We start from the raw sequence: 17512 nt of genomic DNA on the forward strand, positions 1-17512 counted from the left end.
AATCACGATATATTTTACCTAGCAAATTTGTATTCACCAGCTGCATACTGCATATTACCGGTTTTATTAGTTGAGGAAAAGATTTGGGGGAAAAATGTTATTGCTGAAATAAAAGAAGACTTTAAGATTTTACTTCTCAACTAAGGCCGCATTTAACTGGTAAGAAAATCAACTATCAAATTTAGCGGGCTATATTAAATTAATTTGTCTTTTACATATTTAAATGAAATATTAGGGGAAAAATGGAATTTCGTCACCAACCGTTTCAGTATCCAGGGACTTGTAGTTTAAAAGAACAAGTACGTATGGAAATGTACACATGTAAATATAATAAATTTCCTTAATTAAATGAAATGTGCATACGAGTATCTATGTACATTCTAATAGTTGGATATTTGTTATTGTCTTGTAGCAATTTAAAGTACGTAAAGATTGTAATTTGTAGAAAGTCGGTGATGCTGGTATCTCTCAAAGCAGCTTGCCTTATATTAAATATGAACTTTCTTTTTTTTATGTTAAAAATCATTTTTAAATGTGATTGATTTCAGATCGATGGTGTTGAGCACACGCTATTATATTTGGGAAATAGGATTCGCGGGCTTGAAGATGCTCTTGAAAATCCAAACATTGATCCAACTTTACGTATCGTTATAAAAGAGGAGATTTTGGCATTGAAAGCGGATGTCGATAAATACAAACAAAATGTTAAAGCTTTACACAAAGACAAGTCCAAACAGATGACTGTAATAACTATACTAATATTTATTATTTTAAGTGTATTTACTTTGTACAGGTTGTTCTACTCATGGTATTAGACAGACAGTTTTCAAATACCGCCAATTCACTTTTGTTTGAACTTTTTAATATAACACAACCCCATAATATCGAAAGTATATGTGATTAAATAAAAAATATCAAGTTTCCTTATTACATCCTTCATATTTTTATTTTATTTCAGTAAAGTTTTGTAAAATCTTATCGTCTACCAGATGCTCGTCCGCGGCCACGACCTCTTGGGCCGCCGCGTCCTCGCGCACCACGTCCTCTGCCGCGATTACCCCCGCGACTACTATCCTTTTTCTTTGTTTTAGATTTTGGCGTATCATCAATCAGCAATGTTTCGAGAGGTAGACTGTCGGGAAGTATGAAGTACCGTATATTGTTACCCCGAATACTAAGTGATTCCAATTGTACTGGGTCCCTATTTTTTATAGTCATTTTGACAGACTTCAAATGTGTATTCATTGCAACATCAACTCCCGTAATTGTGCCGTGAATTTGGGTTCCATTTTTTAATTCGATCGTCACCGTTTCGTGACTTAATTTCATAAGAAATCTGAAAAGATTCAAAATATTACTTGTGTTTGGTAGACAGAAGATGCAATATAAATATTGCATATTAATTTTGACATGGAATATAAATGTTTTGTGCTTCTCATTACTTATGTATCATTCAGGTTATTTATAATACGAATTCTTTAAATTTTTTTCATTAATTGGTAAACGTTTGGAACATGCGAAAAATGATATGCGCGGCAAGCCATCGTGTTAAAACTCCCGCAAGCATACCAGCGTTTGCAAACACAGCACGCGTAGGCATTGTATCCCCATGCATGCAATATCGGTCGCACAAGGGCTTTGGTGATATTATTTTAGCTTCTGCTAATGATTAATTAAATGCAGAGATCAAAATTTATTATATTTATATTTACCTAACCAACTTCATCTTTGTAAACGCTCTTCTTAAACCGGCAACACCGAATTATTATTTTTTTTCTTTTTCTTAATATGAAGTAATGACTTGAATATGAAAAACATAACAGGGCGATATATTTAAATATATTAAAAATCGACTCAAGTTGTCTTCGTAAATGTTAAGTATTCATATCGAAAAGTAGGTATTGAAATTAGACAAAGAGATTAGTTTTACGAAAAAAATTAATTTTTTTACTAATTTATTTTTTTGGGAAATTAAAAGCTTGCATCTTACGTTGTACGTCCACTTTATAAAAGATAAATGGGAATTAATCCATAATGAGCTTTTTTTATGCTTCGGAGCTCTTGGCAACTCTTTTTGATGATAAATGACTTAATATGCTCGTTACAGAGGTATTCGATTACCCTAAGGTGCAGTCAAGTTAGTTCGTTCCATAAATTTCGGTCGAAACTTTTTTGGAACGTCTAAGTGTTTTCGAAGAAAATAAGTTATTCTACACAAAACTAATAAAACAATAGAGTTTTCATTGGTTTATATAAAGAGATTTCATTCGACTCTTGCTGCAGGTAAAATTGTACGATACTTTATTTCCACTATTTAGTGTCATATCTGTTTTGTCACATCACAACAGCAATTGGCTCATTTGGGAATAGAGAAAATGAATTAACAAGATTTAATGAGTCATTAGTGAAATAATGCACATATTATGAACAAATTGTTTTTTAGCAAAAGACGAAACTTGGGGGTATGTATGATATATACGTTTGCTATAAATGCTTATGTACATATAAATATGTTCATCATACATACATATGCATGTACTTACGTATTGCAAAATGAATCTAAAGCTCGTTACGGATTTAGTCACTGTGAAAGTGTGCTCAGCCAGTGTCGGCCAAGATGTTTTAACCATTCCTCCCATATGTATTGACAATTACATACAAAAAAGTGGATATTATGCTCAAGTGCCTATCTAGTTTCATTACTTTTACTTCAACGCAAGACATATAAAGGCAGGGTTATACTTACGGACGTTTAAAAGTAAGTTCCAAAATGAAATTCAACTCTAATGATCACTGCTGATCAACTTAAAGAAGCTTAAAAAAACATGCACGGTAAATAAGATGTCAAATTAGCACAGCCTTTCCACATCTTAGGTGAAAATAGACCTTCGCTAGAGTAACAGTAATCTGCACAACGATTCTAGCTTTGCCCAGCTTACCCGTTCCCGAGTGCTAACTAACTTCTCAGAAATAAATTACCACACTTCGCACTTATACATACGTAAAAGTTAAAGCCGTAAACTCAATTACTCTTCAACAAAGTCCAAGAAGACAAAACAAAACTTTCATTAGCTCCTTAAATAGTGGATCAATTAAAGTTGTGAGTCTTCACACAGTCAGAAAGTTATTTATATAATAATTTATTATTTATAATTTATACTTTTTATACCAGTTCTAACGGATAAGTAATATTAATAGTTGTAGGTATGTTAAAGTATACATATTTCATCCCATATTTATATCGGGATGTCTAAGGAAGAGTCAAATACACTTTTGAATACCGGATGAAAAAAAATACAGGGTGGCTGATGAATTTTGCTACATTAAGAAACTCAAATAACTTTTTTTTTAGTGTATGGAATTCATTAATTTTTTTTCAAGTTGAAGGTCATTAAATTTTATTAAATGTAGCTTAACTAGTTTTAAAAATAATTGAATTTAAATGCCCCCCATGCTCGTTGACACAAGTGCGGCATCTTAGTAAAAAGTTGTTCATTGCTGCTTTGAGAGTTGCGACAGGAATAGCCGCAATTGTTGCCCGAATGGATTGTTTTAGTTCATCCAAATTTGTTGGCTTTGTTTTATAAATTTCTTGTTTACATAAACCCCACAAGAAAAAGTCAGGTGCAGTAAGGTCAGGCGACCTGGGGGGCCAACGAAATTCGGAGTTTCTTGAAATCAGTTTATTGGGAAATTTTCGTCGCAACTCTGTCATAACAGTCTGGGCTATATGAGACGTTGCCCCATCTTGTTGAAACCACATAGAGTTGAAAGGAATTCTCTTTCGGCGTAGTTCTGGATAGAAAAATTCTTTCAGCATTTTCAAATAACGGTCTCCAGTAACCGTAACGGTGTGACCATTTTCTTCAAAAAAATAAGGCTTGTTTGCGTGTCCCAGTTATCCATTTTAATAAATTTTAAAGATCAATCTGCAAATTAAAACAAAAATGGAACATATAACTTAAAAAGAAAAAAAAGTTATTCAATTTTTTTTTGGTAGCGGCTTTCATCAGCCACCCTGTATATTATATAATACTAGCTGGTTCATTTAATGGCATATGTATTAGTCTCTGTTCAATAACAACCGCAATCATTGCATATATTTTTACGACATAGGAAACGACCAAATACAGTTGAAGTATTTCGTCCCCTTTCTGTATTAACCTCGTAACTTCTTTTTTTTCGAAATTGAGATTTTTAGTGAAAAACACTCCTTAGCACTCCTGTTACGTAAAACAAAACATACAATGTTCATAATGATTATAGAATTTTTTTCAGAGCATTTCGATTTTTCTCGTATCTACATGTTCGAATTCAAAAAGCTCGTATCTACTACGAGTATAAGTATCGTATCAAATAAGTTATAACTTTTCATAGAAGTTAAGTAATTCTAAACATTTTTATCGATTTACTGAAAATTATGATTTTGTAGATACGAGGTTAACACAGAAAGGGGACGATTTCACATTCTTGTAACAGTATAAATATGTCAATGTGACATAGTAAATGTTTGGCCGAGCTCCTCCTCCTATTTGTGGCGTGCGTCTTGATGTTGTTCCACAAATGGAACAGAGACTAGAAGCAAATGCTCATGAAGTGACTGTCCTTGACTGAATATAAATCCGGGTCACCCCGATGGCATCGTGGGACGTGACCTTCCGGCCGTTTAACCTACTATAATAAAAAGACAAAAATAATGGCATTAAATTAAATGGCTATTACAAATCAAAATTTTTCATTGAATTTGAAATACTAGTTGCTCAGTGACGCTAGGATTCCAAAGCTTAAAACTACCCATCAAATGAGAAACAGTTCCATTAACCAGCTGAAACTTATACAAATGTGGTGGGATGCGGTACACTAGACAGGGCTAGTTTACTGGGGCGGCAGCCCTTGGTCGGGAAAAACCCGAGTCATTCCGGCTGCCATCGGAATGCTTATAGAAATGTAGTTGGTACATGCAACATCTTTTAGCTAAACCAACGACATAAGTTTGTACATGCAAAATCTACTGCCACTGCTACCTTTTTTATGTCGTTGGTTTAGCTAAAATCAGATAATAATTGGCCGAGTGCGCCTAAAGAAATCTAGGCATGTCAATTCCTTTCTTGAATGGTTCAAAATTCGGCAGACATCTAGTATCATCTTATTAGATTATATTACAATATATTGTGACTGAGTTATGGGCGAGTCGAAATTATATGGATCCACCGAGCCCTAGAAATACCCACCTTGCTTTTTTACTGCCGTATATTTACACTCCCATTTGTAGTAAGGTAACTGCCGCCTCTCGGCTTTGAGCGCATGAAACTGCAGTTTCTCCATTGGATATTATTTGAGCGAGTTTTATTTATTTTTTTTTACACCAATTTATTTTGGTACTTTGAAAATCATATATTCAATAGCTCTAAATTTGAAATTTTTTTTTAATACAATACGACCAAGAGTTTTGAATTACATACATTTAGTTTAGCTTAATTTTCCTTTGCCCAATATAATGTTTTGGGGTTGAAAATGACGTCATGTTGATATTGCGCATGTGCAGATTATTGGTAAATATGCTAAGAAGATTATTGATTTCTGGACATGTGTACACACAGAGATAGTGGAAATGTACGCGCTTACGGACGGTGAAAAATATTGGCTGCTGAAAATAATACTTTTTTTACAAAATGATAGCATCTAAAGCAATTAGAACCTATAGAATGTAAGTATGATTAAGAACTTGCTTCTCAGATACATTAGATTATGTGTGCATTACTGAAATTATAAGTTTTTGGATTGTGCATAGATTATGGTAGTAAGCAAAATATACGCAAGCATTAATCATACTATTTTTCAATGTACACACATACATATACACGTATGTTCCTTTGCACAACTGCAATTTAAATGTATCCTTAATTTTTTATACCTACATTTTTTCAGACGCAAAATCGAAAGCATTGGCAAGATGACTCAAATGACACAAGATGAAATAATTAGCAACACCAAAACAGTGCTACAAGGCCTCGAGGCCTTGCGTGTGGAACATGTCTCCCTGATGACTGGAATGGGGGAAGCGCATCGGGACAATGAAAAGTCAGATATTGTGCGTAAAAATATTGAACATATTGAATTGGGGTTGTCTGAGGCGCAGGTAATGATGGCCTTAGCCTCGCATTTGCAAAATATCGAGGCCGAAAAACAAAAGTTAAAAACACAGGTGCGACGTTTGCATCAGGAAAATGCTTGGTTGCGTGACGAACTCGCCAATACACAACAAAAATTCCAAGCATCTGAACAGTTGGTTGCACAATTAGAAGAGGAAAAGAAGCATCTAGAATTCATGGCATCCGTAAAGAAGTATGATGATAATCAAGAACAAGAAGATTCATGTGAAAAATCACGTACCGATCCAGTCGTCGAACTATTTCCCGATGAGGAGACTGATGAGCGAAATAACATGTCGCCGACACCGCCAAGTCAATTTGCCAATCAGACCGCTGGTTATGAGATACCAGCACGTTTGCGTACTTTGCATAATTTGGTGATTCAGTATGCCTCACAAGGCAGGTGTGTATGTTTTTGAATGTATTTACATATATGTATATGTACCTACATACGTACATACCTTAATGTGTACAATGGGTTCATTGAGTTCAAAACATAATTTCTTGTAAGCAAATGTAAAATGAGTAAATTGAGCATAGGTGAGAGCAAAATGTGGCGTAGAGAAATGGGATAATTGAGGGAATTTCAACAGCAGGAATATTAACCGGCTTTTCGCTGCAAAACAACCCGGCATGTATGCTTGTAAGGTGTATTGTAGCTTTCGGAGCACATATTAGGTCTAGAGATATTAATCAGAGTAATTAGTAGATATTTACGAATACAACAAATAATACAAGCGCATGTATGGCTATTTCCGGTTTTGCTTCGACAAATACGCCTCCCGATTACTTACGTATTATAGTATAGGCAGTGTTTCTAATTGGCGAAAGCTAGCTCAGAAAAAGCAAGATGTACATATGTACGTATGCCAATAGTTGAACTTTAATCCAATTGAAATATGTGCTATTCAATTATTCTAAATCTTTCTGAAATCGTTTGCTCGTATCCAATCAGGTTTATAAATTATTAAAGTTGAAATATCGGTAACGCCAACGACATTATTAGAGTTACAGAAAAAGTGGCTATTGTTAAAGGCCCCGAACCAAGTGTGTTATAACGAAAGCGGGAAATTTTTTAGCAGACCGTTCGGAGGTAAGTGGTCTTTTATGAGAAATTTTTCATGAGCGAAAAGCACATATATGCATAATTTAACCGCTGAGGTGTTGATGTTTTGTGGTGGGGATTGTCGCCGAGATCCATTACCTGTATTGATGGTATATTTGCTTGTTAATATCTATGTAATTGATTGAATTTGGCTTTTAAATTGAGCCACTCGCCACTATGACTAGCCGTCATAAAAATATTAGATAATACGAAGGCGAATCGATTAATGGTGGTATCGGTAAATCAGCTGATTTGTTTTTTTTTTTTTTTTGTCTTTCGCCGTGTCCATGTGGCTCTCAGCCCAGAATGAAACAAAGCAAATTAAAGTTTTGTTTTCTACTTTGCCAACACTTTGTTTGACAATCAAACGTACACAACTTTTTGTTGTTGGTCTAGTGCCGCCACCTTTAATGAATGCGCCTTGGATGAAAAAAAAAACGAAATTATCTGAACAAAATACATGCATGCATTACATACATATGTACATATTTATGTATATGCTCCTAGTATGCAAGTAATATAAAAATATGGATGAAAATTTAAACATATTTAATAATTTCAGGTATGAAGTGGCGGTACCGCTTTGCAAACAAGCACTTGAGGATTTGGAGAGGACTAGTGGTCACGACCACCCTGACGTAGCTACAATGTTGAATATTCTAGCCTTAGTCTATCGCGATCAGGTGAGCACAAATGAGTGTTAAAATGAAATTTTATAATGTATTTTTCCATGTATGTATTAGAACAAATACAAAGAAGCAGCAAATCTACTCAACGATGCGCTGTCTATCCGAGGCAAAACATTAGGGGAAAATCATCCAGCCGTTGCTGCAACCCTAAATAATTTGGCCGTTTTATATGGCAAGCGTGGCAAATATAAAGACGCAGAACCACTATGTAAACGTGCATTGGAAATTCGAGAAAAAGTGCTTGGAAAGGATCACCCAGATGTGGCGAAGCAGCTGAATAATTTGGCATTATTATGTCAAAATCAGGGAAAATACGACGAAGTCGAAAAGTATTACCAACGTGCATTAGAGATTTACGAATCGAAACTCGGCCCAGATGATTCGAATGTAGCCAAAACTAAAAACAATCTGGCCAGCTGCTATCTGAAACAAGGCAAATATACAGAAGCTGAAATCCTCTATAAACAAGTCTTAACCCGTGCACACGAACGCGAGTTTGGTGCCATTGACAGCAAAAATAAGCCTATCTGGCAGGTAAGTATATTTTGTAGCTAATCGTTTAAACACAAAGGCAGCAAAAAAGCTTAAGCAACGCTTTGCAAACGAATCAACAAAACAAAAAAAAAAGGAAAAAGTCGTGTTTGCGCCTAACAGCGTGTTTTATAGTAATACAATTATGTATGAGTTTACCATTACTCAACTTAAATGGACATGTGCGAATGCATAATGTTGTTCTTTTTTTCTAAGTGGCGGGAGGTTCTGATTTTAATTGTTTATATTTCTTCAATTGCATACTAAGATTGATATATACATTGTGTAGCCTGTGTAAATGCTATTGGAATTACTTTGAAATCGATTTTTGTTAGGTGGCTGAGGAACGTGAAGAACATAAATATGATAATCGTGATAATACACCATATGGCGAATATGGTGGCTGGCATAAGGCGGCGAAAGTCGATTCTCCAACAGTTACAACAACACTAAAGAATCTCGGTGCTCTGTACCGGCGACAGGGCATGTTCGAGGCAGCCGAAACACTGGAGGACTGTGCGTTGCGTAGCAAAAAAGAAGCACTAGATTTAGCGAAACAAACCAAAGTTGCAATATTGCTCACCAGCGGCGAAAAGCGGCGCTCAAGACATTTCAAAGAAGATGCTGACAATGATGAGGTAATTTTCAAATTGCAGATAAATAGAAAATTATGTCGTGGGATGCAGTTTTTTGTTTAATTCAATTATTATTTTTTTATTATTTACACGGCTTTTTCCTTCATTCGGAATAACTTCATCGATTTTGTACAAATTTATAACTTTTTAGTTGCCATTCATATTTATTTTTAATTTTTTCATTTTGCATGCTAATTTTCTTTTATTATTCTAATACTTTTTTATTTCTTATTTACATTGGTTCTCTTTAATTTCATATCATTTTAGGCATCTTGTTTCGTACGCTTCTTATTCTCATTAACATATTTTTTTAAACATTTAACCTCTTAATTTGCATTTCTCTTTTTTGATATTTTTAATTAATTTTTCTCTGTGACGTTTTTTAAACATATAGAACTCTCTGAAAATCCACAATTCTGACATTTCTGCTATATACAGGGTCCGGCACTCGAAGTGTAACCAATTAAAAAGGCCATACATTTAGTTTGGAAAATTACTTTTATTCAATTCAAAGTAAAAAATATGTGGAAATAATACAAAATTAAACTCAATTTACTTTTGCTCGATATAACCACCTTTTTGCTTAACTATGGCCTTGAGACGGTCCAGAAACGAATTGCAAGCTGCCCGAATGTAACTTTCAGGTAGTATGGCCCACTCGCAGACAATGGCCTTTTTTCAGCGCCTCGAGACTGGTGAATCTTCTAGTTCGGACCTTCCTTTCCGAAATGGCCCAAAGAGAATAATCCATCGAAATCGCGTCTGCTGAATTTGAGAGCCATTGAGTGAACGTTATGAAGTTCGGAACGTTGTTTTTTACCCATTCTTGGTTCACTCGAGCTTTGTGAGCCGGTACCGAGCCCTGTTGAAACGTCCATGGACCGCCACCAAAATGATTGTCTGCCCACGACTTCAAAGTCACACCCAGAATACTTTCCCGATAATATTTCGCATTTACCTTGACGCCAGGCTCGATGAAAACGATTGGAGAGCGCCCATCTGCGGTTACAGCGGCCCAAACCATTACCTGTGGCGGGTGCTGCCTCCTGGTGGCCAATCGATGACTCAAATTCTCGTATGGACGGTCGGTCAAATTAATCCTATCGTTTTGGGTTCGCTTAATTTGAAAAATTTTCTCCTCAGAAAACACAATGTTCAGCTAAGTAAAGCAACTCCTTCGCTCTCTCAAGTCTGACTTGTTGCTGCTTTGGTGTAAGATCATGCGCCTTTTGGATCTTGTAAGGCTTGACTTTGAAATCATTTCTCAGTATGCGGCGGATGTTACGGTCAGATATTTTCAGTTCTTTCGCCATTTGATTGGCACTTCGTCGGGGATTTCGTTCAAGTCCCTTCTTCACATTTTGAACCATTTCACGTGACGTTGCAGTCTTTTGATGACCACCTCCATAATGTTTCGCGATGCTACCACTATCATTGTAACGAGTAATGGTGCGATAAATAAAAATTTTATTTATTTTAAGGTGCTCGAGCTCACGAACATTCGCTGCTTGTGATTTTCAAGCCAAATATAATGCAATCACACTATTACGTTTGAAATCCATTACTGATTTTCTTTTTTGCGTTTACTCTCGGCAAAATGTTTCCGCGCGCTTATAAACAATACTCTGGGCTGTCATTTAGCCAATTAACAGCAGCAGCTGCGCGAGCGGTCTGAAGTGCCGGATCCTGTATATTTTACTCCTGTATTACACCCTTTATTAAGTATTTAGCCGAGCTCCTCCTATTTGTGGCGTGCGTCTTGATGTTATTCCGCAAATGGAGAGACCTACAGCTTTTAAGCCGACTCCGAACGGCAGATATTTTAGGAGAAGCTTTTTCTTGGCAGAAATACACTCGGAGGTTTGTCATTGCCTGTCGAGGGGCAACCGCTATTAGATAAATCTTTTTCTATCAGTTTGGTGTTTCATACGTGGAGATTCGAATCTACGCAATGGTAGTCACGCACAAACGCATTCGGCTACGGCGGCCGCTTTGGCAAATTTTTAATTAAAGATATAAACCCGAAGAACTTTTACTTTCTAGTAAAAAAGTTCAAGCCACGGTTTTACCGTCAAATGGTGGTATGCAAAATCCCTGTATTTGAATGGGCACAATCTTCACGAAGTTTTCGAAACCCCATAACATCAAGAAAAAGTCAGTAAAAATGGGGCAAATGTTACCACAAACTCAAATGATTTTGACTTTCTACACCTCTAAAAATATCCGTTTCTTTAGCTCTTTATAGATATTTATATACGCTTTTCTACTAACTCATCAGCTTATTTTATTTTCCATGTATCTATCATTCATTGCTTTGTTTTCATGTTTAATTGCGTTACTAATGCACAATCCGAGCTCATTTCTTGTTTGTTTGTTAACAGTAAAAGTAGCCCCGCCAGTGTCGGGCATATCACCGATCGTCTTCGTCTAGCTCATCTAGAGGTAGGCCCAGGAAACATGCGGTTTTAGGGGGCATGTGAAAAGGTTGTTAGTGTCGTGCGGGGTGTCTTCACATGCCGGACATATGTTTGGTATGTCCGGGTCGATTCTGGATATGTAGGAGTTTAACGTGCTACAATATCCAGAACGAAATTGTGCCAGTGTTACACGTGTCTCACGAGAAAGCTGGAGCTCGTTTCTCTTCTGTCTTCTTAACTTCTTTTACATACATTTGTTGTACTACGTGAATTGTTATGAAAACAAGTGTTAAACTAAATTAACTCATTTCAAATTAATTGGCACTTCACGCTGTTAAAATTAAAAAAAAAAATTATTTACTTATATATTTTTCATCACACATTTGTTACCTAGTTCCACTTCTAAACATACTAAACATATATGTATGCATGTATATTTTTTTCCTGACAGCAAACTTTTCGAGTCATTGAGAAGCTATATCCTTGGTCCTAAGAGCCCCATAATAAAAGTGAAGATCTTCTTGATGGGCCACTTTTGTGTATGAGCCTTAAGTCATCGACCGCAGGGCATAGCATATCCAGTCAAGCTAAAAATATTTAAGGTATATATACTCCATGTGGGCTCGGTAGTCTAGCGTAAGTGCACTAGCCTGCCATCCCAGAGGTTGGGTTCGAATCCCACGTAAAGCACGGTCCTCGTACTTCCCAAATTTAGAGAGAACCATCTGTGCGATCCTTCTGCCTGAAAAATGTGAGGCACAGATGGCGCTCCAATCAGTAAGAAGGCGTTGTTCCTAAGCAACGACAGATGGGCGGCAGGCTAACCGCCTACTCTGTCAGAAATCAAAAAAAGATTAACGAAACCAACGCAAGACTAAGTCTTGTCGAGGACTTATGCTGCCGAGAGGAGTGAACAAGGAAAAATATATACATATATACAGGGTTTGATTGAAAAGTAATGAGCCTTATTTTTTTAAAGCAGTTTTATTAAACCTTTTGGCATATACAACTAATATTCTTCAAAATAGGACCCTTGAGCCTCAATACGCCGCTGGTAGTGCTCCTTCCACTGCAGGAAACATTTTTTAAACTCATCAGCCGGAATCGCGTTCAATTCGGCTGTCACAGGTTTTTGGATCGCCTCGATGGAGTCGAAACGCCTCCCCTTCAGCTTTCTTTTCAGGCGCGGGAACAAGAAGAAGTCCGGAGGGGACAGGTCTGGGCTGTAGGGAGGGTGGGGAAGCACTGGAACCCCCATCTTCGCCAATGCAGAGGTGCAGAGGAAGGCGGTGTGCGCCAGCGCATTGTCGTGATGAAGGGTCCAATTGTCCTTCCGGCCTTCCTTGAACGACTTGCGCCACCGTTTTACCTGGGCACTGGGCAGAGATTGGTCCCCGTAAGCCTCCTTGAGTAGCCCAATGGTTTCGGTACTCGTTTTGTTTAGCTTTACGCAAAATTTGATCGAGTAACGTTGCTCCAACGATCGCTGCATTTTCGCCACTGCAAAATCCTAACACACTTTTAAAACAGCTTTTACGCGCGGAGTGATGTTGACTGCACCGCTGTTGCCAGCGAACTGGGACCGGTTTCTAGTGGAAGGGGAAGGTCCAACGATAATTTTCCCCCATCAGCCGATTCGGTAGATCGCTTGGCAGATGCTCCGCGCGGGATGGCTCATTACTTTTCAATCAAACCCTGTATATATCTACTCCATGCTGTCCGGCATGGGCGCTACTCAGTATGACTTTAATACGCTCCATGATCTTTGGCATTCAAGCTTACCAAAAAAGAGTAAGGGGCGCATAATGTTCTTCTTCTTGATTGACGCGATAACTGCAATAGTCAACAGTGACATGGGTGTCGAGACGAATGAGCGATTACAGGCGGGTACTTCGTGTTGTCCTCGTTTACCACCAGACCCATTCGCTTCGCTTCTTTATCCAGCAGGAATATCAAAGCCTAGTTGGCATGAATTTATCCAACCATATTTTGCATAAAAGCTGATGCATCTAGATTACCGCCATATTTGAATTCTGCAGTCCGTCGGCTTCCGCGACTTTGTCGCCCTATCGCCGCCCTTCACTAGTGAAGACATTTCGAGCCACGTCAGAAGTTATCTGTTCCTATGTTCTAACGCGATCTAGACTTGTATTAAACAACCTCCGACGAAATTAGTGACACACTTTAAATGACATTTATCGATAGTCCATTACCATCTTTTTAAACTCTAACTCCCTGAATTTCGCCGCCACCTATTGCAAACTGACACAATTACATTCTGAATATTATAGCAGATTAAACTCCCACTTATTCTGAATTGAGATATGAGAATCGACTAGGCTTTTACACTAATTACGTCAAGGATCGTGCACAAAATTCCAGACAAGTTTTCAATTTCACTTTCAAGATCGTTATTAGATACTATAATTTATATTCTACAACAAATATATAGATTTATAGAAATTCGTAAAATTTTCACCAAAATTTTAAACTTTTTAATTAGAATTAAAATTAATTAGGCCTCTCCATTCGTGGACGCCCACCACAAATTGCAGGAAAAGCTTAACCGAATAGCTGTGAAACTATTTAGTTAAATTGATTTCACAGAGCAATAAAAGTTGGCCAATGCTTGAGACGATCGTGGAGAATGTGCTAATAAGGAAAATTCATTCAGGGTTTTAATAATGGCTACAGCCAGAATAAAATTTTTAAATTAGTTGCTAATCGGGGTATGCACGCCGTAGCTGAAAGGGTTGGTGTGTGACCACCATTCGGAAGACGTAGGCTCGAATCTTCGTGAAACACCAAAATGAATAAAAAGGTTTTTCTAATAGTGGTCGCCCCTCGGCAGGCAATGGCAAACTTCCAAGTGTATTTCTGTCGCGGAAAAGGTCCTCATAAAAATATCTGCCGTTCGGAATCGGCTTAAAACTGTAGGTCTCTCCATTTGTGGAAGAACATCAAGACGCAGGTCACATATGGGAGATTATTTATTTTAATCGGGGTATGAATATTAATACAGGATTTTCATTTTGAGATGTCTTTTCAATCCTTTAGACGCTGGCACAACAACGATCTGGATATTCTACCAGGTTAAAATCGTACCTATCCTGAATTGACCCGGACATACTCAACTTTTGTCTGGCATGACAAGGTATCCTGCACCTTGTCAACCCACCCTGTCGGAACGGCCTGCTTTGTGGGCCTACCGCTAGATGAGGTAGACGACGACAACCGATAGCTTCATTGCGCTTGACAGGGCTACAACAGTTATTAACGAGACCGAATTTCAAAAAATCTGTTTACACAAATATTGTTGGCATAAAGTTAGGTGCTCACGGCAAATATGTGTATTTTTTTTGTGGCAGGAATGGGTTCGCACCGACCTCTCCATCCGCAAACTGTGTTTTAAGGGTTGTGCTAGGGCTATCTTTCCGAGCAGGCAAGATTGGAAAGAGGGGAGAGTTGTTGCGGATATAGATGCCTCTGTTTTCACTGACGGTTCCAAAATGGAGTCTGGAGTGGGAGCGGGGGTCTACTCCAAAGCAGCCAACATTTCGGTCTCCTATAAACTGCCGGAGACAAGCAGCGTCTTTCAAGCAGAGGTCTTCGCGATCCTGCAGGCATGCAAAATGCTTCGGGATCGCTGTTGGGAGGGAGACATAAATATTTTTTCCGATAGCCAAGCTGCAATCAAGGCACTGTCGTCGCCGTATTGCAGCTCTCTTCTCGTGAACTCCTGTAAGGAGGAACTCAAACGCCTCGAACGGGCAGAAAACATCTCCCTCATCTGGGTTCCTGGGCACAGGAATATAGAGGGAAATGAAATTGCCGATGAGCTTGTCAGGAAGGGGGCGGCAGAACTGAGTCCAGCTGCCCTCTTCTCAGACATCGGTATCCCCTTGGCCGTCGTTAAAGGGAAACTACACAACTTCTTTCTAAGAAAAGCGCAAGACAGATGGAGGTCTGTCTCATCGTGTGCCATTTCAAAAGCACTATGGCCTCAATACGATATAAACAGAACGCTTAAGGTGATGGGAACCCCCCGCCATTCAATTTCCAAACTCATTGCGGTGATTACTGGCCACTGGGTGATCGGCACTCACGCGGAGAAGCTTGGAATTCCGTACAACCTTCATTGCAGAAGCTGTGGGGATCCTACAGAGAAAGAGACTGTGGAACACTTTCTCTGCAGATGTCCGGCTTTGGCGGCTAGGCGCTTGAGATTCCTCAGCGTTCCCTTTGGGGATGACTTGATGAAATTCTCCAGCCTAGATCCCTTTTCTCTCCTCCGCTACATCAACAGCACTGGATGGCTGTAGACGGTCTTATCTCCTCCCTTAATCCTTTCACAGGTAGTGGTCCACTTTATGGTATCAAAACGGCACGTAAGTGCTACTTGTAGCGTACCTGGGGTACTCTTGCCATCTTACCTACCTACCTATGGGTTGGGTGAAGTTCTACCGTTTTTTACGGGTCGACGCACAAACAGTTCGACTATAGAAGTTAGTTTGAACAAAGTAAAAATCAATAGAAATTTTGTTTGCTTCAGAATACCTGTTAAAATTCATATAGCAAAGGGTTTCGAACCGTTATTTCATATAAATAACTTTGTCGGATAAAAAATAAATTAGTATCACTTTCCTTTGTCAGAAATATGAAAGTTGTACTTAAAAATTACCTAGACTGATTGATCGAAAAATTCTTATAAAATTGATTAGAGTTGAAAAAATAACACGTAATTAAAGTGTTTATCGTTATTTTGCGAGAGGGGACCATTAAATGGTGTGAAGTTTTGTATTTACAACTTTTACTTTCGCTTTATAAACTAAAAAGGTGATCTCTATCAACTGTCACCATGACATTTCCACCTACCTCCGCATAGTCGAAATACTGTCTGACGTCAGCTGGCGCAGTACAGAGGGATTCGGCTGTCAGCGCTGTAGAATGGATAATGCGATTCCTCAGCGATACAACTTTATCCTTTTCTTTAGCGTAGTGTATTTAACATGAAATCGAAAAACCCGGATGATGATATCGCTCTTTTCGTTGCTAATTTTCGCAAGGGAAAAGTGAGAAAGAAAAAATAAAACGAAAATTCGTAACATGCGAGTATTTAAATTAAATAAACCCTTTCATTAAAACTCTGCTTACACTCGTCACACTTTTTTTTACCTTTCTATTTTATTAGTCGATATGCACACTCGACGTTTCGAAAGACACATATGTTTTCACACAATGCCAAATGGATCGGCAGAAATTTAAAAAGCTTACGATCGGCATGTGAACTATAAATTAAAAAAAGCCCTAAAGTAGGCTAGAAAAATAATACTGTGGCGTCTCCATAGTGGGGCCTACGTTACTAGAGTAGGGTTCCGCACAAATTTTAGGCAAATGTTTTATGCTATACAACTATAAAAAAGTTGTGACGCTTGCATTGACAGGTTGAAACTAAGTTGATTATTTAATTTGTTGTGTATTTTTTAAATAGTTTTTAAATGCTTTTTGGAGCGACATTTTCGTTAAATATTTCAAAATGCTTTCGGGAAACTGTTTTTAACTGAACTGATTCCATCTAATTTAGATTATACTGGTCCAATACCGTTTATATATTTAATAAAAATATATCATTTACATTTGGCACATGCAACTTATTTTGTGTTTTTTTCTGCATTTTTTATCATTTCAGAAAGGATACAAACCTTAAGGGGTTTAGCGGTGATGGCCGGACAGCAATGCGCTAGACAAGCTCACCATATATAATAAAATAAATAAAAGATATATTAAGTTTTTCTACACAAGTAACCATAAAAAATATTTATTTACTCATTCCTTAATAAAGTTTGTTCACGCAAATTAAGTTTTCTGCTTGAATAAATACAGATATATGAAATAACATAAAAAAGTAATAAGAGAAACACGTCTTCTATTTTATAATACATGTATGGAGTTATTTCGAAAATAAACGATTGTCTTCTATTTA

At 37.6% G+C, this 17512-nt stretch overlaps 3 protein-coding genes across 7 annotated transcripts; 2 read left to right on the forward strand and 1 right to left on the reverse strand.

Annotated features, from left to right (window-relative positions):
• Positions 1–31: 31 nt before the first annotated feature.
• Positions 32–930, forward strand: LOC129240947 (uncharacterized). The gene is made up of 3 exons (XM_054877026.1): positions 32–159; positions 236–299; positions 549–930. Exons 2-3 carry the CDS (start codon positions 243–245, stop codon positions 813–815), a joined length of 324 nt encoding a protein of 107 aa, XP_054733001.1. The 5' UTR covers positions 32–159; positions 236–242; the 3' UTR covers positions 816–930.
• On the reverse strand, positions 920–1819 carry LOC129240946 (probable small nuclear ribonucleoprotein Sm D1). Its single transcript, XM_054877025.1, has 2 exons — positions 1713–1819; positions 920–1336 (listed from the first exon to the last, which is right to left on the reverse strand). Exons 1-2 carry the CDS (start codon positions 1724–1726, stop codon positions 976–978), a joined length of 375 nt encoding a protein of 124 aa, XP_054733000.1. The 5' UTR covers positions 1727–1819; the 3' UTR covers positions 920–975.
• A 303-nt stretch (positions 1820–2122) lies between these two features.
• LOC129240227 (kinesin light chain) lies at positions 2123–17389 on the forward strand. Of its 5 annotated transcripts, none has more exons than XM_054875894.1 (6): positions 2123–2291; positions 5929–6555; positions 7820–7940; positions 8001–8480; positions 8813–9115; positions 17219–17389. In XM_054875894.1, exons 2-6 carry the CDS (start codon positions 5954–5956, stop codon positions 17234–17236), a joined length of 1524 nt encoding a protein of 507 aa, XP_054731869.1. In that variant the 5' UTR covers positions 2123–2291; positions 5929–5953; the 3' UTR covers positions 17237–17389. The 5 variants fall into 5 exon arrangements, with proteins under 5 accessions (XP_054731869.1, XP_054731866.1, XP_054731867.1 ...); XM_054875891.1 differs by having other exon boundaries at positions 2123–2283; XM_054875892.1 differs by lacking the exon at positions 2123–2291 and adding an exon at positions 2335–2462.
• The last annotated feature ends 123 nt before the right edge of the window (positions 17390–17512 follow it).

This window comes from Anastrepha obliqua, chromosome 3 (genome assembly GCF_027943255.1).
Source record: "Anastrepha obliqua isolate idAnaObli1 chromosome 3, idAnaObli1_1.0, whole genome shotgun sequence".
Taxonomy (NCBI): domain Eukaryota; kingdom Metazoa; phylum Arthropoda; class Insecta; order Diptera; family Tephritidae; genus Anastrepha; species Anastrepha obliqua.